The sequence below is a fragment of the Desmodus rotundus genome, chromosome 5, assembly GCF_022682495.2.
Source record: "Desmodus rotundus isolate HL8 chromosome 5, HLdesRot8A.1, whole genome shotgun sequence".
NCBI classification, from domain to species: Eukaryota; Metazoa; Chordata; class Mammalia; order Chiroptera; family Phyllostomidae; genus Desmodus; species Desmodus rotundus.
In genome coordinates this window covers 163,145,364-163,171,419 of record NC_071391.1, presented here as the reverse complement: position 1 = coordinate 163,171,419, position 26,056 = coordinate 163,145,364, and the positions used below count along the sequence as shown (strand labels likewise).

Here is a 26,056-nt window from a genome sequence, read left to right as displayed (position 1 = left end):
GAGCTTGGCCCCTGTTTGAGAGAAAAATGGCGCTGACGGGTGACATGTCCTAACAGCAGGTAGCATGTGTAAGTGCACCCTGACCACCAAGGAGGCCACCATGGGCTGCACTTGGTGGGGACACCCCGACGGAGCCCGGACAGACAGCTCCGCAGGCAGAGTCTCTTCCATTGCACCTCCCGGAGCTGCCCCGCACTTGCCTGCTTGCTCGAGGGGGAGGCCCCGGGCCAGGCCAGGCAGAGGAGGGGGGTGCGGGAATTGCCCCTCACCAGCCATGGGCTCTTTCCACGGAATATGGAGCAAAGCAAAGACTTTCCACGTCCCCGGGGCGGACGGCACAGGCCTCCTGTCTGCCAGCCCTGTCAGGCGATGAGAATTATTTCTGTGTTTCTCATGCATGTTTCCTGAAAGATTAATAAATCATTTCTGTGCCTTTAGCAAACTTCCTGTGTTGCTCTTAAAAAGGGATCATCCACCTTCCCGGACCACAAGGTTAAGGTAACCCCGCTAGGTCACCCCGATAGGCCTGCTGCGGGGCACACCGACAGAGAGAGTGAGGGCGAGGGCGAGGTAAGCAACCTGCGGGAGCCCTGGGGTTCCCTGGCTCGCATGTCCTCGCCAGCGCAGGCGTCTTCTGAGAAAACCAAGCCTTGCGCTTTCTGTCATCTCTATGGCTTTTGAGGTCTTCCCTTCGAGGAGCCCAGGACGGTTTCTTCCTCCTCATCTGGAGGCCTCTTTGGGGCTATGCGTGCCCCCCGCCCCCCAGTGGATGGTGCTTTGGGGCCAGGGTGCCTCTTCTCTGCCTGGAGGTGGCTGCAGCTGGTGACGGGCAGGCCCTGGCTGTGAGCAGTGGTGGTCAGGCAGCTCCGCTGTCCTGCCCTGGCTGGACCCACCCCTGACCTTTGTGGGCAGTTGGAGGTATCAGGTGGGAGCTCAGAGCCTTTGCTGCAAGACTTTGAACTTCCCCAGATGACTGGCCACCCCAGCATCGGGGACAGCTGCCATGGCCCGATGGGTTGTGGTCATGTGAGGAGCTTCCTGAACCCGGTGGCCGTGGCCGACACGGGCAGTGGGCCAGAGCCTTCCACGAAGGCAGCCCCTTGGTGATGATACAGTGTCAGGTGGAAGCCTGTCGGCGGCCTGCTGAAAGCCCCGAGGTCAGGAGCTGCCCAGCCCCACCCTGCCGGTCTGAGGGGCCCCACGCATGTGCCTGGGGTTGGCCCGCTGAGCTTCCAGCACCAGGCAGCCTGGAGAACGGGGTCCCGGGCACCCCCTCCTGGGCCTTGTCGGACCGACTCGCTGCTTCTGCTGGCCCCTGGGCGTCTCTCTGCGCAGGGCTTGCTCTGTCAGACCTGCGCCCTTTCTCGGCTTGGTGTCAGAGGCAGAGGGGACCAGAGGGGTCACGCTCGCCTGTCTCTGCAGGGACCCCTGCTGCGCTGGCTCAAGGTGAACTTCAGCGAAGCCTTTATTGCCTGGGTCCACATCAAGGCGCTGCGGGTGTTTGTGGAGTCTGTCCTCAGGTAGGTGGGGGAGGAGCTGGACCAGCCGTCCTGCCTGCGGCGGGGTGGCTGGACGAGCCAGGTCGCTGGCCACCTGGGCTCCTCTTCCCCTCCCGGCCCCTCCAGTCTCCTCAGACAGGACGTCTCCCCCGGATCCCCCAGCTCCCCCAGCTCCTGGCCAGGGCTTCCTGATCCAGTGAGCCCCCTGCTGGCCGGTGCCCTTTCCTGCCAGACCCATGGCGTCCCCTCCTGCTCCGTGGCCCACTGCCCCCGCAGCCACCAGGGCCCTGAACTCTGCTCACACCCTGACTGACCTCGTGGCCCAAGCCTCCAAGCACCAGAAAAGTCAAACCCAACCACACCAAACCACCACCACCCGAACTTATTTTACTTTTTTTTTAAGAAAAGCAAAATAGTTTCACTGTGGAAATTCCGGAAACTATAGGTAAACACAAAGAATGAATAAAATCCCCTGACATTTTAATAGGGAGAGAAAACACTGCTAACGTGCATGCTGGTGTGTACTCCTCCAGATTTGGGGTTTTTGGCTTTTTAAATGTATGGAGGTGTATAATTCTGACTAAATTTTTATGAAAATGGGATCTAACAGGAATTATCTTTGAAGCCAGCTTTTCTTCCTGCTTTGAACATGTGGGATGTTGTGAACACACCGCTGGCTGCACCCCACTTCCGGGGATACCCCTGCCCTGGCCGGCAGGCTCCGATGCTCTTCCAGCCCTTGGACCCTCTCTGCTGGTGTCCCCTCCTCCTCACCCCAGGGCAGGTACCCCAGGGTCCCCTCCCAGCCCCCAACTTGGTCCACCAGCCCTACTCTATCTGGGGGGATGGTGCCCAACTGGGACGCCTCCGCCCCCTCACCCTCGCACCCTGCCCCCATTGCCTCCACCCACCACTCCGTGCCTAGCCAGGCCTGTCAGCCTGCCCGTGTCTTCCTCTGTCTCCCGCCTCAGCTTGCCCAGCTGTTGCCGCGGGCTCCTGCTTGGTTCCCTGCCTCCAGTTCACCCTCCCTGTGGCTGCCAATGCAGTTTCGTCCAAAAGCAGATGGGATCTGACCGTGGCTCCTTATTTTCCCTGCCCCCTCCCCACCCACCCCACCACGTCTCAAAGGCTTGTGATGATGAGGGTTTCCTTGCTGGGTTGCCGGGCGCACTCAAACTAACCTGGAGTATTTCGGCCATCTCTGGCCAGCCGGCGCCCAGACCGAGCCTGCCGGCCTGCGGGCCTCGAAAACCAGTGTCCCGAACACAGTTGTGGCACAGGAGCACTAAACAAAGGCGCGCTCAGGAGTGTGTGCTGCAGGGAGTGTTCCTTGGCCCCACAACCCTGGATAATCAGGGCTCTCCCCATCCTCCAGTCAGGGTCATTTATACCTAATAGCCTGCAGCTTGCTCTTCACCTGCTTTGTATTAGTCTCATGTCTGTGTAGGGTTGCTCAGTGCTTTTCAAAGGCTGTCCCCACGCCAGCCTGTGGGGAGATCGTAATCTAAGAGAGTAGATGTTGACCCAGCCAGCCTATTAGAGCAGACAGACAGGTAACATCCGCTTCCTCCGACCTCCCGGTGACCTTTGCCCGGGGAGTGCTCCCCAGTGCTTTTGACCTCTTCCTGCCCCGGGAGCTGCAGGGGGTGCTGGGGCTGAGTCAGTGCTCGGAAGGAGTGGGTGCTTAGTGTCTGTGGACTGAAGAACGTCGGAGTGAGGAAGAGCTAGTTCTCTTCAGGGCGGAGAGAGCCAGGGGCCTCCGACACGGGCAGGGTCTTGGTGGGGAACAGACACCAGGGAGTCCTCGATGACTGATGTATGTGGGTGAGTTCACCCCCAGGGAAGAGACAGAGGGAAGGGACCAAAGGGACACCTCAGGGAACCCCAGCATTTAAGGAGTAGTGGCCGAGAAGCCTGCGAGGAAGTCAGAGACAGGAGGCGGTCGTGCCCAGGGTCCAAGGAAGTGGAAGGTCAGGGTTCTCACGTTGGTTGTGTGACAAGCTAGTGTGGTGACACCATTTGCAACAAGAGCTCAGGGAGTTAAGTTTTTGTTTGCAACAGGGCAAGAGGGTGGTGAGTTCATGGGTAGGGACAGCAGGAGAGACGAGGGCAGCCCCAGTGTTCAGTGTGGAGGTGCAGGCTGGGGCCGGCCCTGTGCTCGGCTGACGTGGCAGCAGTGACCGGCAGCCCACTCTCATGGTGCCACTGACTCCACCTTTCTGCAGGTCAGAGACCTCAGCATTTCAGGGCGCACTGCCCCATCAGCAGCCGGCAATGAGGCCTGGGGGCGTTTGGGAGCGGGGCTTAACTTACGGACATCCGGAAATAAAAACTAAGCAATAGTAACAGGTATTTGCCCCTGTGAACCACGGGCACGTCGGGCAAGTCGGGCAAGTCAAAGGGTGTCACTGCCCTAAGGGACTGTGTTCAAGGCTGGCTTGGGGACAGGAAGGCGTGCAGGTGACAAGCAGGGAACAGCCGAGCATTTGCTCCCTGATGGTGTATGTTTTAAAAAATCGACACTCACCGAGTGCATGTTTATTATTTATAGTTTTCAACTGTCTTTGGGCAACACCACAGAAAAAGCGCCCGGCAAGTGATTTCAAATGCACTCAGGCATGCGAAGTCCACGTAAAGTCTTTTGTTCCCCCGAAAGCTGGATAAGCCAGATTTTGTTGCTTTTCCTTTTTTACTGGAGAAAAGGCAGCGAGGCTGGGTCTGGACAAATGGTCTCAGTCAGAGCCGTCAGTCTCGTCACCCAGTGATCACAGGCAGCCAGGACGGCCTCTCCGCTCCGCGGTCAAGAACTGCCGCTGTCAGAAGCGGGTTGGCGTGTTCTGGTGTCTTCTGTCTGGAAAGATCTAGTGATCGTTTTCCCCGACCCTAGACACTTTGCTCAACTGAGTTTTATTTTCTCAAGCCACGCTGGCTGCAGCTTTTCACTTTGCTAGAACCTACTCCGTTTCTCCTTCGGTTGGCTCTGCCCACGTTTGCACCTGGTGTAACTTATGCATTTTGTCTGTCTGAGAAGGTACGGACTCCCCGTGAATTTCCAGGCCGTACTCCTCCAGCCTCATAAGAAGTCATCCACCAAGCGGTTAAGAGAGGTTCTGAACTCCGTCTTCAGACACCTGGATGAAGTGGCAGCTGCGAGTCTGTTGGACGTAAGTATCGGACCCAGAAGTAGCTGCCTTTCTGCAGAGAGGGTCAGCCTCTGCACAGGGGACATCCGCTCCCCAAAATGGTACTAGACAGACTATTGTGAAAACCTACATTTTACAAATATGAAGTGTCAGAGGCTGTGTGTGTGGGGGGGGGCAGACGGAGGGTTGTGCAGGGCAAAGCACGCAGTCAGTGTCTGGAGAGCTTCCTTGAAAACGTAAAGGTAACACTGGAGAGTAGCCTACGCACTCGCACATTACTATGTCTTCCTTTGCAGGCGTCCGTGGAGATCCCCGGGCTGCAGCTCAGCAACCAAGACTACTTCCCTTACGTCTACTTCCACATCGACCTCAGCCTTCTGGACTAGGCCCCGTGCGGGCCCCACTGGGCTTTCGCGTTCACGCAGAGGACATGAGGGCAGACTGCCTCTCCCTCAGCCAGAGCAGCTCGAGTGTCCTCCAGAATGTAGATTTTTAGAGAAAGTGCTCACAGAAGTTAGTTCCAGTTGTATTTATTTTTTGTAAGATACAATAAAGAAACGCTCAGTCCTTTCAATCGGCTCTGTACTCATATTCTAACAGATTTCAAGCCTTCGTTTTTCTGAACGTTTTACATCAGTGGGGGCTGCCCCTAAATTGGTAGCCTGCTGCTGTGAGTCTTGTCTTCACGGATGTTTCGTGAGGACTCAGCAGCACGCAACCCCTGGGCACACTGTCCAGCCAGCTGCATCCCCGAACAGCAGCCACTGGCGGTGGGCTAGAGAGGACATTGGGCATAAAACACAGCTCTCGGGCCGGCCCTTGTTCTTCACCCTGCCATTCCACGTCCCTGAGGCAGCCTGGCCTCGGGGGACACACACCACCTGTGTTGTCGCCACGCCCAGGTGGCCCCCTGCGAACCACAGGTGTTTAGAAAGGAAAGACATCAGGGCCAGACATTCATAGTAATTTACTGGCTAAACAGCAGACTGAGAATTTACGATGTGGACACTAATTTCATACATTTGTTGGCATTGTCCAAAATATTGTTTTATTCTTTAATGGAAAAAGCCATTAATATTCAAATGAAAGAATCACATTAAAAAACTTACATAAGAAACAGCCTCCAAGAACACCCAAGCAGCAGTCAGAGGGAGGGAAAAGTGTTTCAACAGCCCATCAGTTTTCTTCAAAATATTGCTCGATGGAATACAACCCAATTCACTGGCTACAATTCATAGAATTTTTCATTGTTTTCTTGAGATGCAAAAGTTCACTGTCGCAGTGTTTTCAAATGGCCAATCAAGTGCTACTTCTTGGTTAACAAGGCCACTGGTAGATTCATCTGCTCGTACAGAATGTTCCTTCACTGCTGGAAAAATATGCTCCCAAGAAAAGGAACTGAAGTCTCTGCTGAGCCCCTCACAACTCGTCTTTCTCTAAGTCGTCCAGCTCCACATCGCTGAGGTCAATGTCATCTTCCACAGGAAGCTGTAGAACAGAAAACCACCGTCAGCCCTGCAGGTCTGCCGCAGACACAGACAGGCGACCCTGAACCACAATTTTACTGGCAGCCATTTCCCTTGCCCCCTGGGAGGGTGGGGCAGAAGTGCCCCCGTGCCGGCACCCACTCCAAGGCTGCAGCTTTGCATCTCTGTAAGGCAAAGCAAATGAGTTCAAGGGCACACGCTCACTCTGGGCAGTCACCAGGAAGGCGACCTCATTACTGACGTTTGTCTTGGTTGCCTGTTAAGAATACCAAATGCCACATAGTAATCATTGATAGGACTTGGTCTACAAGTGACAAAAGGTGCACAGGGTCAGGAAGGTAGAAAGCAGGTGAAGAAGGGGCCAGCCCCGAGTCCCACGCATGCGGCCTCCGTCCCTGTGCCGGGACTCACCTCACCGTCCTTGCCATCCCAGGGTTCTCTGGTGCTGATGGAGGGGAAGGCTCCACCCCCTACAGGTGCTGTGGATCCCCGCCCAAAAGACAGCTCCCTTGGGAGAAAAAGCAGAACAAACACAGGCATTATAAGGGCTGCCGGTGAGGATGAAGAAGCAACTCGGGAAAGAATGATGCACCCGTTGCGTTTATGAAGAGGCATTTCCCACTGTTATTCCTGGGAAACACCTCGTGAACAGTGTTACCTTTTCACTGTTACCTGCAGTGTTTGCAGCGCACACCAATGGCTCTTAAACGGGGGCGGCTTTTGCCCCCAGAGGACATCTGGCAATGCTTGGAAACATTTTTAACTGTCACAGCTCTGAGTGTGTGGGGGGTCTACTGGCATCTGGGGGTCAAGGCCAGGGATGCTGCTAAACATCCTACAATGCACGGGACAAAGAAAGAACGATCTGGTCCAAAAGGTCAACAGCCAAGGTGGAGACACGTGTGCCAGTCAGAAAACAGGATGCATATGCTCTGCACCCCATTTCACGACCGTCCACTGAACCATCACTAGTGCGGCACAGGACAGGTGCTGACCACCAGACAGATGGACGGACGGGCGGAATAAAGAGGGACTCAGCACAGAAAGCCAGACCTGCGTCTCGCCCAGGCTATCTAAAATCTGCACTAATAATAATAAAAATAAAATAAAACCTAGAGCTAGAACGACTCAATTTACTAGGCAGGGGAACAGGCCAATCCAGGCTCCGGCTCCTGTGGGAAATACACGGCCCTGCGAACAGTGAAAGAAAGCCAGTGGCTCTACATTTTACTAATCAGGTTACTTACTACCTCTGGACATCAGCCTTGTCATCAGTAAAATGCCGAGATGGATATTTGGTGGATGGGGATGGCGCTAAAAAAAAGGGGGGGCGGGGAAAGGCAGCGAGCCTCCTACTTAATGTTGGCAGTGAGCACAAACAGAAGGACGAGGGAACATGCCAACCCTCCTTTACAGAGGAGCAAAGTTCTGTGGGAACTGTGCCTTCAGGGCAGAGCCCCATTGCCCGCAAAGTTTTCCCTCCCTTCCGCCACCGTCTTCAGGTTAAGGGAACCTGCTCTCCAACTGGACAGTCATGAATTGGTATAAAAGTCAGGTCCTGCTGTCACTTCTGGGTACACGACGCACCATCACACACGTATTTTCTGGCTGCTACTCCAAGAGGAACACAGCGTGACACCTTCAAGGAAAGATGCAGGGATCGCCGATGTGCTGGGTTGACTGCCGATGCTGCTGCACTTACAAATTGTTAAAACTTCTCTGGGTTGTTTGGCCAACTGCCTGACCGCGGCAGGTCTGCGGGGTCTGAGTACAGGGCTGGGGGACGCTGCCCCAGCTCCCTGCCCAGCCCAGCGGCGGCCTGCTGGAAGCGGTCTGCTCATGGGCGAGGCGCTCCGCACACACATGGTGTCCTCAGGAAACAAGACTCACGTGCAGCTAGAAGCAAGCGCACCACCACGTGTTCACTACCACACACTGTTCTCCACCAGGAACCAGGTGGGTTCTGAGGGTTTCTGCTACCTCCAAGACAAGAAGTTTGAGAACCCAGTCATTGTCTCAAGTTCGCAACACGCTCTCGTTCCCTGTATCTTTCCCATGAAGCGTTTACCTTCTCTGTACTAAACAAATGGGAAGAGGAAACTGGCTGAAAATAAGTGTGAGTAAAACTAAAGCTGGGGTTAGGACCTGTACTTCTCAGAGGGGCAAAGGTGCAATCTCACCGTGCCTCACTCATTACTCCCACACCTTCTGAAGGCCTCTGACATTGGAGTGAGAGGTTAAGAAAGGATGAAGGACATTTTATAAACAGTCTTCCTGTCAATGTGCTGTGTCCTGTTCAACAGGAAGCTTCCTGAAGGCAGGGAACTCCTTCCTAATTGACACTGTTCCAGAGACAAGAAGTCAACCATCTGTCCATGAAATATTTACCAAGAGCTTATTACCAGCCAGGCTCTACAGCAGTAGGTAGAGATAAGAGTCCGTGTAACAGAAAGTCACCCCGTCAGTTATGGAGAGGAGGCCTTAATCAACTACCACACCCCTGAGAAACAGTACAGGGTCAATGCCTTGCCTGCCCAAAAGACGCCGCGGTCGGTCTCAGGAGGAACTGAATGGCAAGGCAGCGTAGAGAGCTCTATAAGCTGGTCTCGGAGTTCGAGCACCTACCATGTTGTTGCCCACTGCTGGAGTCACTTAAGTAGGGACACCCATTTTCTAATAACTACACTCTAGGGCCAATGCCCAGAAATGAAAACCAACCCTATCACCTGAGGTCAGGGGTACTGAGCATGCTCAGGTGGGAATGGGGAAGACTGGGCTGCTTCTCGCCCATGAGACCTTTATGAGAATCAGGACGAGTCCAATGTCCACTGAACAGAATGGCAAAGTGAACTGAGAACAGGAGAGTACTAGCATCGTTCACTATTATAGAATACTACCATGGAAAAGAGAATAGAGCCCAGGGTAGAAGCTCCGAATTTATAAACATCTAATCTCCAGAATGTCACAAATGCAAAATAAATCCTTTTGTTGCCTGGTCTATATAAACCTAGTTCCGAACCAAAAACCACAGCAGAACCAAACACAGGAAAAACAAAACAATTACCTGAGAAACTCGTTAATGCCCTGCTCACTGAAAGACCCTTTGAGAAGAGCGAACTTCATCTTGCGCGCGTTAATGGCCGCCATGGCGGGGTAGCCGAACCCTCCGATGCCCAGCGCGTTCTCCAGCTCCGACTGGGCTCCGGCCTCTGTCCACAGCCACCTGGAAGAGCAGACTGCTGTTCAGGACAAAGATCCCTTCCAAACTGGTTGGAATCTAACTGGCAGATCTTAATTGAAGAATAAAAGATTACACGTCAAATATTCTATGGAATAAAATGGGTGTGGAGACAAATAAAAACGTGGCGTTTTTAAAAAACAATGTTTTCTAGATGTGCTCCTCGGGGGCCAGCTCCTCTCTCACGTTCCCTACCCCCTAACTCCGCGAGGCCCCCGAATGGACCGGTCTACCTGTAGGCCAGTTTCCCCGACCCGCCTCCGAGTACCGTCCACTAAGCCTCATGAATTTTCTGTCTTTGGCGCCAGTATCATTTAGGTTATTATGTGTGGTCTTTAAAAAGTGTCATAATGTCTTTTTAAAAGTTATAGCTATGTCATCCTTATTCAATACACAAAAAACACTTAACTAAAAATAAATGGCAGGAAAATAGAGGCGTACACGTTGTTTTGAAACTCTGCCTAGATCTGGCTGTTACTCAGGAGAGGGCAAAGAAACCACTCCGTGTGTTCTTTCCTGATCCGCCCCTCCAGGCCGCACTAGGACTCGGCTCTGTGACTGATTAACTCTTCGCTCGCTGGCCTGGGACCCCGGCGGCCATTTAGACTACAATCCCTAGGAAGAAAGGTCTGCTGTGGTACAAGTGAGTGCCTTATACACAAGAGACCTGTGTTACTTCTTTTCTTCCTGCGTGATACAAACATAGGAACACGTCCTATAGGACACGGAGGGAACCGGACCCTTTCAAGCACTAAACTTTCCCACCCAAGTGATGGAGACACCGAGTTCAATAACTTACCCCCACATTTTCTTTTTGTACTTGTCTGCCAACTTCAGGAGAACTTCCAAATAAGAATTTCTGCCTGCAGCTCCTGATGGAAACACAACATTTCAAAGTGAAAGCAAAGGCGCCTGCAGCACTGAGGGACTGGGAACGCGCGCTCAGGGCAGCAGCACAGAACAGGAACAGAAAGGAGCGCCTGCTCCCCGTACCAGTGTCGAGGATGTGGGGCAGGACGGCCACGACACAGAGCTGGTGCTCCTCACACGTCTTCTTGGCGACGTCCTCGTTGATGATCTGTGGGGCCCGGAAGACAAGGGATGAAAAACAGAGACTGAGCACCGCCGCTTGCCTTAAAGAGCAAAGCAAGAGACAGAGAAGACGTCTCCCAAGTGGCACTTCCCTGTCCCCATTCCAGAAACAAGGCCAGGCTGCTCTGCAGGAGGTCTCCGCTCTTCACTGCTCAGCCACCCGCTGGGGTGGTAGCGAGGAGGTTGCTCTGAACTCAACGCTGGGCACAGCCTGGCTCTGACGCTCAGCTTTGAATAGGTAGACGGACGTATTCATACACATCATGTGTTTGTATGAACCTGAGGCTCACTGTGCCTCAGTTTCCTCGTATATAAAATGGAGATTAAAAGTAGTATTACCTCTAAGTGTTCATGTGAGAATTGAGAAAAATCTACACAAAAACACCAGAACAGAGCCTGTTACGTGGTTAAGTGCTTAATAAATGTTAGCTATTATTCTGAGAATGAGAAATGAAAGATCCACTCTATTTTTAAGAAGCTTAGGTTCACTTTTTCTCACAGTGTAATTATTTTAGCGCTAAAGTTATGAAAAGCAGCAATTAATCGGACAGATTTGCCCCTTTGAAAGTACAGAAACACTTTCAAGAGCGTTTTAAAGGAGCAGGAAGAGAGCTTAATTTGAGAAGACAGAGAGCGTCCTCACAGCTTTGGTACCCCCGCTGTCCGGCAGCACCAGCCTCGCCCACGCCGCCAGCCCAGCGCCTCACCTCCAGCAGCTCCGGAGGAGGAGCATTATCGGAAAACAGGTCCAGCGCCCGGGAGACGATGTCGGACCGCGTCCGCCCTCCGTCATAGTCCACAGGAGGCTCGCCTTTCTGAAATATCTTGATTGTAGGGAATCCCCTGATCTATTACAAATCAAACCCACATTTAATAGGAAATAAGGTAATCTTTACGGTGTTTCTAAACCCCCCTTCTAGGTAACCTAATATAACAAATGTCCAAGGGATGGCGCCCAGGTCTGCTAGGCAGGGGTTCAACAACCCGACTGCCAGGCTCGGCCACGTCCGACTCAAACCCTGGACTACACTTAACGTATATGCTCTAGAACAGACGGCTAACTTCAAAGGCCCTATGAGCAACCTGGAAAAGCTTGGGAAATCTAAAGGCTCATATTAAGCACACAAACATAGTGAAATACCGGGGAAAACCCCCCAATAACAGTCCTGAATTCCAGACTTTTTAGTTATAACAATAAAGTGACTTCAAAGGCTCAACACTCTGCCCCCCCCCTCAGAGGGAAGCCTGGTGTACTAGCTGAGGAAACAGCGGGAACCTGCGTCGCTCACAAAGGACAGTCTTAGAGACAGACTCACCCCGTAGCGGCTGGCCAGCATCTGGTTGACCGTGGCGTCCACAGCCGCGAGTTTCACTTTTCCTTTCGTTTGCTCTTTTACCTCGGTCGCAGCAGCGGCCCATTCTGGCTCTAGGCTACAAAAAAATATCTTAACTCTCAGCACAAATACTTTCACTGACGTGTGTGTTTCTGCTCAACCCAGCTGTGTCACCCTTGGAAACCATTTTCAGTGTGGCTTTGAGAGACAGGATGCTGCCTTCCACGAATGCTTCCCAGGCCTTCCTTCGTCACTCCCCTGGAACTTGGATGTTCGCTCCCTGTTAACCTTTGAGAATACGAGAGAGGACACGCCCGGCACTAATGCCAACGTTCACCACTCGTGTAGGGCCGGAGACTTTCGGCTCGCACCTGTGGCCTGGTCCAGCTCGTTCAAAGGGAGCTGTGCACACTCACGTGTGGGTCTGAAAGGTGCCAACGCGCTCCGGACAGAGCGAGCACACTGGCAGGTGCCACAGGCAGGTGGTGCGGTGGGCGAGACGGGCGGGGAGGGCCGAAAACCCCGGAGAGAGCGAGACAGCGGTCTGAACGCCCTGGGACTTACTTTTTGCAGTGTCCACACCAGGGAGCGTAAAATTCAACCATCCAAACGTCTTCGCTGTCGAGAACATTCTTGTCAAAGTTGTCGTCTGTCAGCTCAATCACGTCTTTCTTACTTGAACTTTCACCCCTGCCCTGTCAATGTGACACCGAACAGTAAACTACCACGTGGCCAGAGCACAGGGTCCCCAGTCTAAATACTCCTGTCACAAAAACTGCCCCTACGATTTAACAAAGTTTTTGAGTGCTCCTTTCTAGTGAAAACCACTTTACTCAAATTAGGGACATTGTGCAATACTATTATTTTATTTTTGCTTGGTGAATAATACTTTCCAGCAATTACAAGCACATTCAGTGTAACACTAACACGTGTCTAAATCTGCCACTTGCTATTTTTGAGAGACTTCAGCACGGCTCCAAGAGTCGCATTGATGACACCGCGCTAATTCAGACCCAAGCACGGCTGCTGGCTACCCCAGGGGACTACACGTCACTGCACTTCCTGCCCTTTCGTAAAGTCTCCACCATTCGAGAAAGCTAACAATGACATCTAGCCCTTTCCTTTTCTCAGATACTTTCCTTCAGCACTAGCCCTAAGAACCAGGCAGGATCGCAATGCTGTCTCCGCTGCCTGGGTCCACAGGCGTGGAGCTAGGGGAGGCGACTGTGCTCGTTATGTCTATGCTGGAAATAAAAGGCAAGAACACAGAATCTGTGGATGTGCTCCCAGTCTGTACAAAGAAGCTAGTTCTACTGGTCTCGTAAAAGAGCAGAGGGCCATTTTATCTGTATTTATCAGTAAGGATTCACTGTCTTTTCACAAGGTCATAAGCATATGTCATGGGGAAATATCACATTTTATTGAAGGGCATCTAAAACACCCACCCATGGAGCAGGAACTTCTTTCTCTTCTTCCCTATGCATTTATGTAGAATTTTCTTTGTATTTTGGGCTCACTGCCACAGATATAGGCCAAGAAGTTATCCAAATTCCACCTGTTCGCCCAAAGTCAATCTGGAGGAGAGCTAGCCCCTCTCCCCACACTCTATAACCATGTGACAGAGTGGCCTGGAGCTGTCCCCTCTGCAGCCCACACTCCCTACTTCACCCTGGCGGAGAGGCCTCTCTGGAGGCTGGTTCTTGGCCTGCAGTTTGGCAAGATGCCCTGAGACTGACCAGCAACGGTGACAGTGACTCTGAGGAGGCCGAATGAGCGGGCTGGATGTCTGATTCCCTCTGGGGTCAGTTGACCCAACCTCCTATCATCTTTTAATTGAAAGTTCACCAATTTACAGTATTTAAAAAAACAAACAAACAAAAAACCACAAACAAACCTACCTTCTACAAGCGGTCTACTCTCAGGTTTCAAAATCATCACACGCTAAAAACAGACACAATAAAGCCTTACTTGTTTTCCAGAACTGTATCCGCCACCCTTTCCGCCCAGGCGGTCCTTGACGAGCTGGCGCACGGCGCTGAGAGCAGCGTCTACGATGGCCTCGGCAGTTCTGCCACCTGCAGGCGGACAGGGGCCTGATCACTCGGTGGCAGATGGGCTGCGCGCCTCTCCGTGCTCAGGCCCTGCAACTAGGACTCAGTAAGGACAACAGCCTTTGGCAGTCTGCCAACACCTGCCTGCTCAAGCAGTCAGGGGCCGTGCTGACTCGGAAGTATAAGGGTAGTATTCTATGCCATGAGGCAAATTTCAGAGTTCTAACGCAAAGCTCTAATATTCAGAAAGTTGCATCTTTCTTTCTTTTTTTAAAAATGACTTTTCTAATCAAACTCCCTAGGAAGAGATAAAATCTGAGACCCCGCCTCAGACCTGGCCTAAGAAAACCCAGTACAGCACGACTCAGAGCGAGCTCCGCCTAGCGGGTACTGCAACCCTGTGGGACTCCCAGTGCCGCAGCCTGCACAGAAGGGCAGTGCGGAGCCCAAAACAGGCCCTTCCCACCAGGCTTTACCTGGAAACAGACCAAGTCAAGAAACAGATGAGCAAAAAAGGCAAAGAGGCTCTGGCTGGTGTGGCTCAGTGGACTGAGTGCTGGCCTGCAAACCGAGGGGTTGCCAGTTTGATTCCCAGTCAGGGAACATGCCTGAGTTGTGGGCCAGGTCCCTGGTGGGGGGGCGCATGGGGGGCCAACCACACATTGATGTTTCCCTCTTCCCCTCTCTCTAAAAAATAAGTAAAATCTTAAAAAAAAAAAAAAAAAAAGGCAGAGGGGATTTTCTCACTCTAGAGCAAGGGTCCAAAAATTCATCCTTTATTTACAAAAACAGGCAGTAAGCCAAATGCAACCCTACTCTAAACATTTGATTTTTGCAAGTTAGCAAACAAATCATTATTCTGAAGCAGAGAAGCAAACGTTTATTCAGAAAAAATGAAACACATTGTTTATCAAACTTCAGAGCTGGGAGTCTAGAAGAAAGGACGTAAGGCTTTCCAATATTTTGAACCCCAGCTTGGTGGCATACCAACAATGTGACTGTATTCACCAAGTCACATGGTTCACGCGTACCACACTTCAGTGGTAATGTAGGTTTCACACACCCACTGTACACAGAAGCAGCAGGTCTAGAGACTTAAGCATTCTACTGGGTTGGCCAAAAAGTCTGTTACATTTTTTTCCGTAAAACAAGACACATTTTTCATTTTCACCCATAACTTTCTTTACTGATTTGGATATTTAGAGTGTGTTAGCTCTCTCCTGCTATTGGCTTCTAGTGGGGAGAGGCCAGGGGGGCTGCTAAACATCTTCCAGTGCACAGACAGCCCCATGGCAGAGAATTATTTGGCCAAAATGTCAACAGTACCAAGAAACTTTGCAAACCACTTCTGACACATTCAAGCAGTCACAGCACCTTCTCCACACACTGCACAAGTTTTCTTTTGCATTTCAGTTGTGTTTTTACCTTCCTTGAAATAATAATGCATAATATACTGAAAATGTTGTGTATATCCTTCCATCTTCATTATTAAAATGACTGCACAAAAATTCACCAATTTTGATGGTTTTTTTTTTTAATGCAGGCTGATATGACAGCTGTCATGATACAATCAACAAAATTGTTTCGAATGAAATTAAAGACAACTAAGCACTACTAGAGCCGTCGTACTAAAAGGACTTTTTGGCCAGCCCAACATTTAGCCATGAAGCCGGAGTGTGGTGAGGCCAGAAGCAGAGCCGGCCGGCTGCCACCCCTGCTGCCGTTCTCCAGATTCTGCACCCCCTCGTGCTCCCCCTTCGGCGAATGTTCTTGCTGTCAGCTGCACACAGGGCAGGCCACCAGTACAGATGATACAGTAACACCGCTTTTCTGGCATGCTGACTCTGCAACGCCCCCACCTCGCAAACTTGTTTTTCTCACATAAAGCAAAACTGAAGATGTTCGACTCGTGAAGTTGCTACTTATATGTCTCATGTAATGAATCTTAAAAAACATTTATCAAATGAGCTTTAAACTTTAAATACATTATGTCCAATACTTTTTATTAGGACCATGAACATGGCTCAACCTAGCAATGCTGATTATCTTAAATATGTTAACCTGTTTGTGGTATCTTACATGAAATAATAGGACTATCTATAAAAGAACACACAGGGTAACTAAAGTAACATTTAGCTCTGAGAGTCTGGAGCCAGAATTCTCTCCTCAGCTGCCTCAGTGACCAGGAGCGGATACTCATGAGTTCCTTATCTACAAACTGGGCCGAACACGCAGCCCTTATTATCATCAGCTCGGGGGACGGAGTGGCGGCTTTAACACTGAGTTCCCAGCGTCCACAGCGGCACTGTAAAGTACTAAACAGCTATAGCCAGCACAGACTGCAGAGATATAGGCACGAAGAGGCTGAGGAACCCGCAGGTGGCGGGGTTGACAAGCCACAGAACCCAGTTCTCTCCTGTGTTTTCCCTCCCCACTCAAACGAAAACTCCAGACAGGGCAGCAGCCAGCAAAGTCCTTACCCTGGTAATCTTCTGGCCTGTTTTTGTTGGATCCGAAAATCTTGATGGTGGGGAATCCCTGCACCCCATACTGACCTCCGAGGGACTGGTGTTTGTCTGCGTCAACTGCACCCACTTTCACAACACCCTGTGGAAATGTGAGAGAATTGCCTGTTTCTCTTTCACCCTGAGAGGACTCCACAAGAACCTTCATCTGAGTCACGTCACCCCAGAGACAAGAAGATGACGGGCAGGGTTATGTTTACACACAGAACGAACGGGGGCTTTAGTCTGGGAAGCCGTTCCCAAGTGGAATGATGGGTAGAACACAAGTTAGCCCAAGGAACAGAATTGACACAAATAAACAACCTAAAAATTAAAATGTACATTATACCTTTGCTTCCTACATGATTCGGGCACTAAAACAAGGATTTTGAGCTTTAATATTGCAAATTAGCTTCTTATACATTAAGCCATTTGCATAAATCAAAACATACACAGGTACTTGTAGACACCTCAGAAACTTACTTTTAATGCAGTTGCCACTTTCTTCCATTCTGGTGTCAACCTTTGGCAGTGGCCACACCTTTCAGAGGATAAAAACAGAACGCAACAGTTAAAGTCATTGATCCCCAATTCAAAAATCACCCGCCAAGTCTGTTGAGTGACAGGCACAGTGACCACGGTCTACAAGGAGTACAAGCGCCTATGAAACAGGAACCTGAAGGAGCTCAGTATTTTATGACTTTGCTACAATTCTTTTTCATCTTGTAACTTTACAACATTTCCAAATTACTGCTCAATTCAATTATGTTCAAAGAGTTTAAACCAACTCCATCACTCCTAACTCGACAACTGAGCTTGAACTTCAGTGCATATCTGGACAAGTGTCCCTCAGCGTGCGGCTTGAGCTGTATGAGGCAGAATGCAGTTTCCCGGGCCCCAAGAAATCTAAGATCCTCGGAGAAGGAGTTTAAGAACATATATTTTCATAAATTCTGCTAGTGGTTCGTTCTTAAACCTATTACAGTTTGATATTCTCTGATCTAGTCCAACCTTTTCATTTTACAGATAAGGCACCCGTACTAGAGCCTAAATATCAATGAGCTTTGGCCCCCACAGCAGCATGTGGGGTTAAAACGCACACTGTCCCACGTCAGTAAGCCTGACACATGGAAAGCACAGGACAGCACAAGGCGGTGGTAATAGAGCCAGAGAGACAGAGGAGAGATAAGACCATGAGGAAAACCCTTAATCTTTTAGGACTAGTATTTGAAAATGGGGCGGACAACAGACAACAACATACCTAGAAAAGTGCTTCCTAAAAGTGATACGCGTGCAACCTGTTGTGTTTGTACCACCGCAGGTAGCTATGTGCTCACTGTCACTGATTTGTGATACCCATCACACGAAGACGCCTCGGCTGGTTTACCCACGGGCAGCCCGGGTCTTTCATGCCGTGAACGAAGTGAGCTCCCTTCTCAGTTGGCCTATGAGGGCCTGCTGGGCAAACGCGGTGTGCCAGCGCCCCAGTGGGCGGCTCCACCCAGGCCTGCAGGTAACCAGCACAGCCATGAAGGCCGGCCTTGGTGCTTGTGTTTGACAGATGGTGAGACACAGGCTGGGCTGTCACGAAACCTTGCCCACCCCACCCGTTCTGCGCAGAGCCACCTAGCAGGTCTCACTCCAGAGCCTGCGCTCTCAGTCACTCAGAACAGCAGCTCTCTCCGGCCCTCTACAGGACCTTCTCGGAAGTGTCCTGAAGGGTGGTTTCTACATACTTATATATCCTATGTTTTGGTGTGTAGGTGAGCTACTTAGAAGTCCAGGAGTCCAAGTTTTAGAGACCTTTGTGCCTCTTTAATGTCAGTTTACTCTACGAAAGGAGGATGCAAGTCAGAGATTGTCAAAGCATGTATCTCCTTAATTTTTAACGTTAAGCAATGTAAAGACACCTCAAAATGCCATGTAAATATAAACAGAGCACACCCTCTGATTCAAGGGCTCTCCACCTGAGGCCCACAGACCCCCTGACCCTCACGAAGGGTTGTGAATAAAATTTAAGGGCTCCGTGAACTTTGCTGGCAGCCCCGCCCCCTGCTCCTCTTCACCGACCTGTAATCGGAATTCAGGACTTCCCTCAACTATGAGCATTAACAAGGCACTGCAGTTGGTTAGTGCCCGGCCGTTGTCTTGCCACCACTACAGAGTCGCATGCGTCGAAAAACATCACTTCTGCTCGCTGCTGCTCCGGAACTCTGGGAGGCAGCTGTGAGACCTGCTGCTGGACCCTGTCCGTACTGTCCTAGTAAAGCAGGACTACGTAAACACACGCGATCTCTTTTAATGCATTGAGTAAGTTAGTATTTTAGGTTTCCTCTGAGATCCTCTATGCTTTACTTTCACCAACCTGCCAAAGGACAAGCACAAAAAGAGGCTGAACGTGCCTGCTCTAATTAGACAGTCTTGTACCCGGAACACTACGAAGCAAAACCCTGCCTGTGTGACAATAAAAGTGAACCGCTGGATCCAGATCCCGCCGTCTCAATTATGCCGTCTGGCTTAGTTCTGGAATGAGGCATATTCTTATATATATTAGTTCCCAGGAACAAGGTAAATTACTCATGCCAATAAATAACTACTTGTTCATTTATTAACACAAATGAACTAGCCCATATAAAATTCTCACTTGGATTTAACAGCCAAAAAACAAATACGAGCTTTTAAAAAAATAATAAAGGTATTAAGATGAACATTATTCACGATGTGGCAGCATCAACGTTCAAAGTAAAGGGTTTTGCCTTCATTTGCTACACTGACGAACATTAAGTAAAATATTTCATGAGGACTGGTATTATGTTTCTAACACTCAGGTCCATGGTCCTCCAAAGGAAAAATGGAAGCAATAGAATCAGGCATACCTAAAATGCTAAGATCTCAGGTAAGAATGTGACCGACCACCCCGGGCAGCTTCGAAGGCACAGCTCACATCTGAAGGGACCCCTCTGGCTCCCAGACCAGCCGCAGCCCACCTGCGGGCACAATGGCTGGAGCTGGGGTCTGCTCCCAGGGCACCGTCGCCTGCTCATTTACAGCAGTGATGGTCTTGCGTGCGTTTTGCACCATTTCCACTGACCTGTCTCTAAACTTCTATTTGTTGGGTTTTTGTTTTGTTTTCATTAAACGTTTCAACTACACACTGTGTTCTATGTCTAATTGTACGCTGTTAATTTCAGTAGTATGTACATCTTCACCCCACAAGGGCTTTTTCCAACAATGAATTAGGCAAGAGAAGAACTGTCACATCAAACCCGATTTTCTAATTATGTATTTCTGGGAGCAACCCTCTTCAAGAAACAGAAGGGAGCTGGTCACCGGCCTTCCCTTTTCTCTGTCCAACGTCCTCCCTGTGTAAATCAGTGCCCAGTCCGCTTCCCTGCTACCTACCTCGTCACAGGGATAAATCATCTTAAAGCTGCAAGGGTTCTTTCTCTTCCTTCTGTCCTGCAAAAATTAGCTCCCTCACCCATTATTTTCACTTGACTCAACCTCCATGGCCCTTAACAAACGCTTTGTGGAGCCTCCCACTTCCCCCCACTTCTTTAAGTAGGTAAACTAGAGGGCCGAATAAGATCACATTTTTATGTAGTATTTATCCTTGTAAAGTACCGTAAATGACTGACAATATCGTATAATACTTACCATGGAGCAAAGAATTCTACAAGCCACAAACTATCGCTTTGAATAACTTCTTGGTTGAAGTTTGATGGAGTTAATTCAATGACATCATCACTAGAGGAATACAGACCCTTCGCAGTTAGAAAGAAGGTACAGCTCACCAGACCTGGAGAAACAACCAAAAGCAGACCATCACGGCAGGGCTTGCGCCAACAGGAAACCCCAGCGACCAGAGTCTTCTTCAACTGGTGGAGGCCCTCCATACAGGAGCACAGCTTAGGGCGGGCCCTCTTAACGCCACGCCTGTGCCTCGCTACCTCGGGTGCCCCTGGGGTTTTACTCCCTCAGGTGTGTGCTGAGCAAGAAGGGAGCTGCACCGGAAAAAGGTTTACATGTTATTCTTAGTGCCTTCATCCCCGTGACCACCCTGTGCGGTGGGACTACTGCTGCCGTTAGCTGGGCAAGGACACTGGAAAGCTGGGAGGTTACATCTAGCTGTGACCCGAGTAATCCGCACAGCATTTATTTCTTATGTTGCTCAGTTGTAATATTAGCATGTCATCTTTATTAAAGCTTTTTGGGTTTTATTGTATTTACTGGGGTGACACTGGTTAACGCAATTATACAAGTTTCAGGTGCACAATTCTGCAACAATCAAAGGGTTTTTTTTAGGGAGAAATAATTATTTGTCTTCCCTACTAGACTGGGACTCTCTCAAGGTCTTGAGAACTCAGAAGTCTCTTGAATGGTAACACTGTCAAAATTTCACCTCCTCCTTTTAAGATTTATATGTAATTTCAAGTTTTCTAGTCGCATTGTTTTATACCTCCAGAACAATGCTAAATAATGGAATGTTCTTGATTTCAGCAGAAATATTTCCCCATTTTCATGGTGCTGCCTTTTGGGCTGAACAGGTAAACTACATGTTATTAAAGGAATTTCCATCGCTGTCTTTTCAGCATCTATGAGATGATCATGCACTGTCCTTCAATCTGCTGACCAGTGAACTGAAAGTGAGACCGGCCTGTCCCCCAAGCAGGGTGTGTGCCCACGCCACCCCAGTCCCATCTTCCCGTGCTTACTTCATAAACAGAGTTTGGAAGATGTCAAATGGAGCTTTTTTGAATAACCCATTGGTAAATTTCTTTTGGAAGGCGTGTACACCAAGGTGAATTGTTTTATTGCTAGGAAGTCCACCTAACACTTACACAGTGCTTTCAATTTTCAAACCACTTTCCACTACATCAGGTCACTTGATTTTCCAAAGCATCACTAACTGAGAGCGTCACTAACTAAAGGCAGAATGAGACCAGGGGCTGTCTACGGCTGTAGACGTAAGTGGCAGAGCAGCATCCAACTTCCATTTCCAAGCCTTTCCCATTAAACCACGCTGTCCTCCCGCTGGGAAGCTGGTGTGCCAGGGGCATGAATAAACAATCACACTGTTCAAGACTACTGCATTTGAATGACAGAGCCTGCTAATGGAGAAACTCGAAAACAAAACCTGAGAAGCCACTAACCGGTTACCATGGGGGTGGGGAGGCAATCGGATTTGCTTTCTAGAAAGGAAAGTGTGGGCAGTGCACGGGAGCTGTCAGCAGAGCGTGTCACACAAACCAAGGGCAAGATGGGACAGGCAACAGTGACAACTGCTATTGGGAGCTCAAGCAGGAAGGACTGACTACTGCATGGGCTCTCACGACAAAGAGGTCACTGGCAGCTGGGGTGGGGCAGTGCAAGCAAGCAGCAGCAGTCTGCAGAAGCCTGGAGAGCAGGAGGGAGCAAGGTGGCGAAATCAGTACAGGTAACTCCTGAAACAAGTTTCATCATAAAGAGCACAGGGCGCAAGTGAATGTGGGACAGAAGGCTGGTTTCGCTGTAAAGATGGGAGTGGACCAAGCACGAGAGGAAGAGGTACGGGCAGAGGGAAAGGCTAAAGATAAAGCACAGAGAATCATGAAACAGAATAAAGTGCCCGGAGTCAGGTGGAGGGGAAGGGACCCCCAGTCTGTGATGGATGATCTCTTCTATTTTTCAGAGGATTCATTCACTGATACAAGAGAAGGCATTGGGGAAGAGAAACATTGTTACTGATTGCCCTTTGTACGTGCCCCAGCCTTGGGCCCAAACCCGCAACCTGGGCACATGCCCTAACACGGAATCAGACCCATGACCTTTTGGTTTACAGGACAATGCTCCGACCAACTGAGCCACACCAGCCAGGGCTCCCTTCCATTTCAAGAGGTGGGAAAGGGTGAGTGTGGAGGAAGATCAGGCCAGCCAAGCTCCCTGGAGAACGGTGCTGTCCAATGTGGTAGCCATTGGCCACACGTGGCTACCCCACACTGAGACTCGCTGTAGGTGTAAAAAGCGCACTGCATTTCAAAAACTTGGTATAAGGAAAAAAAACTACCTCATTAATATTTTTAATATTGATTATATGCTGAAATGGTATTTTATTCAAATGGTATTTTAGATATATTGGGTAAATAAATGCATATTAAAATGAATTTCACTCATTTCTTTTTGCCATTTTAAATGTAGCTACTAGAAAATTTAAAATTACACAAGTTTGCACTACATTTCTATTGGATGGTGCTGCTTGATAATCTTTTCATTGCTACAGGAAAAGTTAAATAGAACTTGATATATTTAGTGAAGCAAGTAAATTAAGAACCTAAGCAAAGACAGTCTTAATTCTAAAGGCAGACTGGTCCTGGAGAATCCCCTGTGGAGATCTACTTCATTTAAAGAAGCTTATCTATTTTTTTTTTGTAAAAATTGATACATATTAATACTTGTTCAATACACTGAGTTCACTGTGAAGATTTCAAAAATGGAAGAGCCAAGGCAAAGCTGTCCAGTCCCCTCTAAAGCCATTCATGTTTTCACGGACATCTCCGTGCAACACAGGCCTAGAACTTCATTATTATTTTATGTAAATGGCACCTTAACATATATGTATGTACCCACACATAGATATACATATATACACATGTGTAGTCCCTCCTGTAACCTTTTGTCACTCAACATAAGTTAGGCACAGTCTATGTAATACGTACGGACCTATTGCCCCATGTAACCATTTCTGATGGCTTTATCATGCTGCCAGTTCACCACTGACAGAATCTGTTTCCCATTTTTTACTGTTAACAGCCCAATGCTGAAAATGCTTATTACTCCCTCCCCGCAATGAGTATGATTACTTAAAATCTTAGAGGGTACTGGGGATATGGCTAGTACTTTGATATATTTATCTGTTGAACTACCCTCAAGAAACTGACATCTAAACTAAGAATCACACTTCTATGATGCTGTGTGCCAGGTATTGGGCTAAATACTTAAAGTACATTAACTCATTTAAGAACTGTAGGTGGTATGTACTATCATGTTCATTTTTTGGCCAGAAAATGGAAGCAGAGAAAGGTAACTTACCTAAGGCCATATAATTAGAAACAGAACCTGGTTATGTAACCCAAATTTTTAACCAGAGGTCTGGAGACTGCAGAGGCCTCAACCCAGGGAGGGCCGGCCGCCAGGCGGCTGGCGGCAGGAGGATTAGGCTCTTGCCTTTCTCCTGCCCATCAGGACAGCTGTAAAGAGCACACTGCGCATTCAGGCTCGAGCCACCAAAGGGATGGTCCAAGACTCCCACCTCGGGAACGTGCTTCCTTTCCGTACAGAGATGGTCACGTCTACGGACACTCACTATGCCATAGACTTGGGCTACTTTTTCCTTAGTAGGGGTGTTGGACTTCCGTCTTTTTAACTTCTGCCTGGTCCTCACAACAGCCGCCCTCCTTATAAGCGGCTATCCCATGGAAATGCCTCGGTGACGGAGCTCCAAGACCGAAACTCCTTAAAAGGAAGTGTGACCTAGTAGGTTTAGAAGGAAATCAAACATAATAATCCAAAAAACTCCGGGCCCACCTAAGATGATAAAATAGGTTGAGTGCTGACCAGTATGGTTCTGTTTCTAAAAACCACGTCGCTGCTCCGCTCCCCGGTAAGGAGCACGCGCAGGACACCGGGACACCCAGCCTCTGGACCCCACGCGAGCAGACGGCTCTGCCACGCCCGCTCCGTAGAGCGGAGGATGCTCTAAACCCATGCCGGCAACATCTCCCAAGAGTGAGCGCCCAAAGCGGTCCTCTGGAACCCAGGAGGGCTCCCCCAAAGGCTGCGCACGTTCACTAAAATAACCAGTTAACGGACAGAACCGCGGCCTCTTTCAGAGCGTGGTCTGAGTTCACTTGGGGGCAACTTTTAAACAGGGACCCCCCCCCCCCCCCCCGCCTGCCCCGGTCTATTCCCTCTGCAACAACACAGTAAACGTTTCTATCTCGTTTCCTCCCTTCAGACATGCAGTAACTCGTCGCTCCTCCGAACAGCCCAGCGGAGTACTAGCCCCGAGGGGTTGAAGAACGTGCTCTGAGCCAGGCAGCGGGGCAGGGAGTCGACCCTGTGGTGGGGGGCCGGGCTCGGGTCATCACCGCTGCAGCGCCGGGGCTGGGACCCAGAGGAGCCCGAGAAGGACGGGATCCTCAACTTGGCTCACTGTAGTCTTTCAAAGAGACACTTACATAATTCAAGAAAGCCTGGGTTCCAGTTAGCTTTTAAAAGTTCGATCACCTGTAAGGTGCTGTTGCACCGTAAGGCCAGGTTTTGAATGGCACCACTCCCTTCAGAGGGCGACTACCAGGCCTGGTTTCAGGACTGGGTTTTGATGGTTCAGTTTTTCTTAGAAGTGGGAATTCCGTAAAACAAGTGGTGAGGAAAAGCAGCCGTGCGAGGAGTACGTGACTCTCCCGTACAGTCGAGCCCGAGGTGCCTTTTAGGTTGCGCCCCAATACTCATCCTCCCCCAGGTACGAAGCCACGCTGACCTCAGCTGCTCAAACGCAGCTCCTAGTCCCCGCTCTCGCCCGGCCGCCCCCCACGCCCCAGCCCTGCAGGAGGTCGGTACCCGCGCTCGGACCCAGGCTCGGGGGTGTCCCGGGAGGCCCCGAAGCCCGGGATTCGGGCCCAGCCTCGGGGCTTCCTTCACCCCGCCACGCTGGCGTACACGCTCCCCCCGGGGTGGGCTGCGGAAGCCCCCGCCAAGGGCGCCCTCTCCTCCCCACGCGCCCGGAGCCCGTGCCCCGAACGTCCGCCCGAAGGCCCGCGCGGGAGCTCCGGCCAAGGGCAGTCCCCACCCCCGGGGCTCCTCAACCGTCCCCCCAGGCTCCACAGGCTTCCCCGGCAGCGTCCCCGCGCGGGCCAGGCCCGCGAGCCCCCACCCAAGAGCGGAACCTGCCACGGCCACGCGCCTGCCGGCTCCCCGGGCTGCGGACAGCCGCGAGAGTTCTGGGCCTTCAAACCGCTCCCCAGGACCCGGAGGGCCGCACCCACCGAGCACCAGGCGAGCCATGCCGAGCGTCTGTGCCGTCGCGCAGTCCTGCCGCCGCCTCAGCTCTGCCGCGCCGCGCCCCCGTCGCCCCACGTCCCGCCCTCGATCCGCGCGAGGCCAGAGGCAGGCAGCGCGACGGGGGCGGGCCGGAAGACGCTCGCCAAGCCGTGTCCGCAGCTCATTGGTCCCTGAAGGCTTCGTTCATTCTCATAGCCAATGAGTGGTGGCCGGCGGAAGGAAAAGAACTATCATTCTTGAGCATCTACTTCAGGCCAAGCATCATGATAAACATTTTAAGCCCTTGAATTTATTTATCTATGAGTGGTGGCCGGGTAGAGGTTACCGGTTTGGTTTTTTTAATGAAGGCGGGGCGAGCGGCGGAAGGAGGGACTTTCTGGGGGCGGGACTACCCAACCTCTGCGTTCTCGTTGGCCGTCTCCCTTCGCCAACCACCTCCCCTCCCCGGGCCGTTGGAGTCCACTCTTTAGTTTTTCTTATCCCTCGGTTCCTTACTCTTTCTTTAACCCCACGTTGCCTCGAAGGAGCCCCTTTCCAGCCCTCATTCATCCTTGGCCTCCCCATCCCTTATCCTCTTTGTCTCCTGGGAGGATAACTTTCTTTGGGCCCTCGGTGCATCCAGGACCTTATTAAATGATGTTAATTTTTCTTGTTCCCGGATGAGTACTC

General features: G+C 50.6%; 2 protein-coding genes across 7 annotated transcripts in view; one reads left to right on the top strand and one right to left on the bottom strand.

Moving 5' to 3' along the window:
* ATP6V1C2 (ATPase H+ transporting V1 subunit C2) overlaps positions 1-5,216 on the top strand; it is a 39,932-nt gene extending 34,716 nt beyond the window's left edge. For 5 of the 6 annotated variants that reach the window (XM_053924029.1, XM_024552463.3, XM_053924030.2 and 2 more), the window contains 4 exons: positions 439-570; positions 1,423-1,520; positions 4,531-4,663; positions 4,939-5,216. In XM_053924029.1, coding sequence (XP_053780004.1) covers positions 439-570; positions 1,423-1,520; positions 4,531-4,663; positions 4,939-5,028 — 453 coding nt within the window. In that variant the 3' untranslated portion in view covers positions 5,029-5,216. The remainder of the gene's footprint in view (positions 1-438; positions 571-1,422; positions 1,521-4,530; positions 4,664-4,938) is intronic. The other variant, XM_071221585.1, reaches the window with a different exon arrangement.
* A 447-nt stretch (positions 5,217-5,663) lies between these two features.
* PDIA6 (protein disulfide isomerase family A member 6) lies at positions 5,664-25,507 on the bottom strand. Its single transcript, XM_053924031.1, has 13 exons — positions 25,372-25,507; positions 20,006-20,147; positions 16,832-16,889; positions 16,325-16,451; positions 13,762-13,868; positions 12,358-12,488; positions 11,776-11,890; positions 11,167-11,307; positions 10,361-10,445; positions 10,167-10,239; positions 9,194-9,352; positions 6,541-6,637; positions 5,664-6,130 (listed from the first exon to the last, which is right to left on the bottom strand). Exons 1-13 carry the CDS (start codon positions 25,388-25,390, stop codon positions 6,062-6,064), a joined length of 1,323 nt encoding a protein of 440 aa, XP_053780006.1. The 5' UTR covers positions 25,391-25,507; the 3' UTR covers positions 5,664-6,061.
* Positions 25,508-26,056: the final 549 nt, after the last annotated feature.

What these genes read in the sequence shown, in the direction of transcription:
- PDIA6 (XM_053924031.1), bottom strand. An exon ending in GTAGAATTCTTTGCTCCATG is followed by an intron (nt 16,890 to 20,005) that starts GTAAGTATTATA and finishes ATCCTCTGAAAG; the next exon opens with GTGTGGCCACTGCCAAAGGT. An exon ending in TGCTGGCCAGCCGCTACGGG is followed by an intron (nt 11,308 to 11,775) that starts GTGAGTCTGTCT and finishes GATTTGTAATAG; the next exon opens with ATCAGGGGATTCCCTACAAT.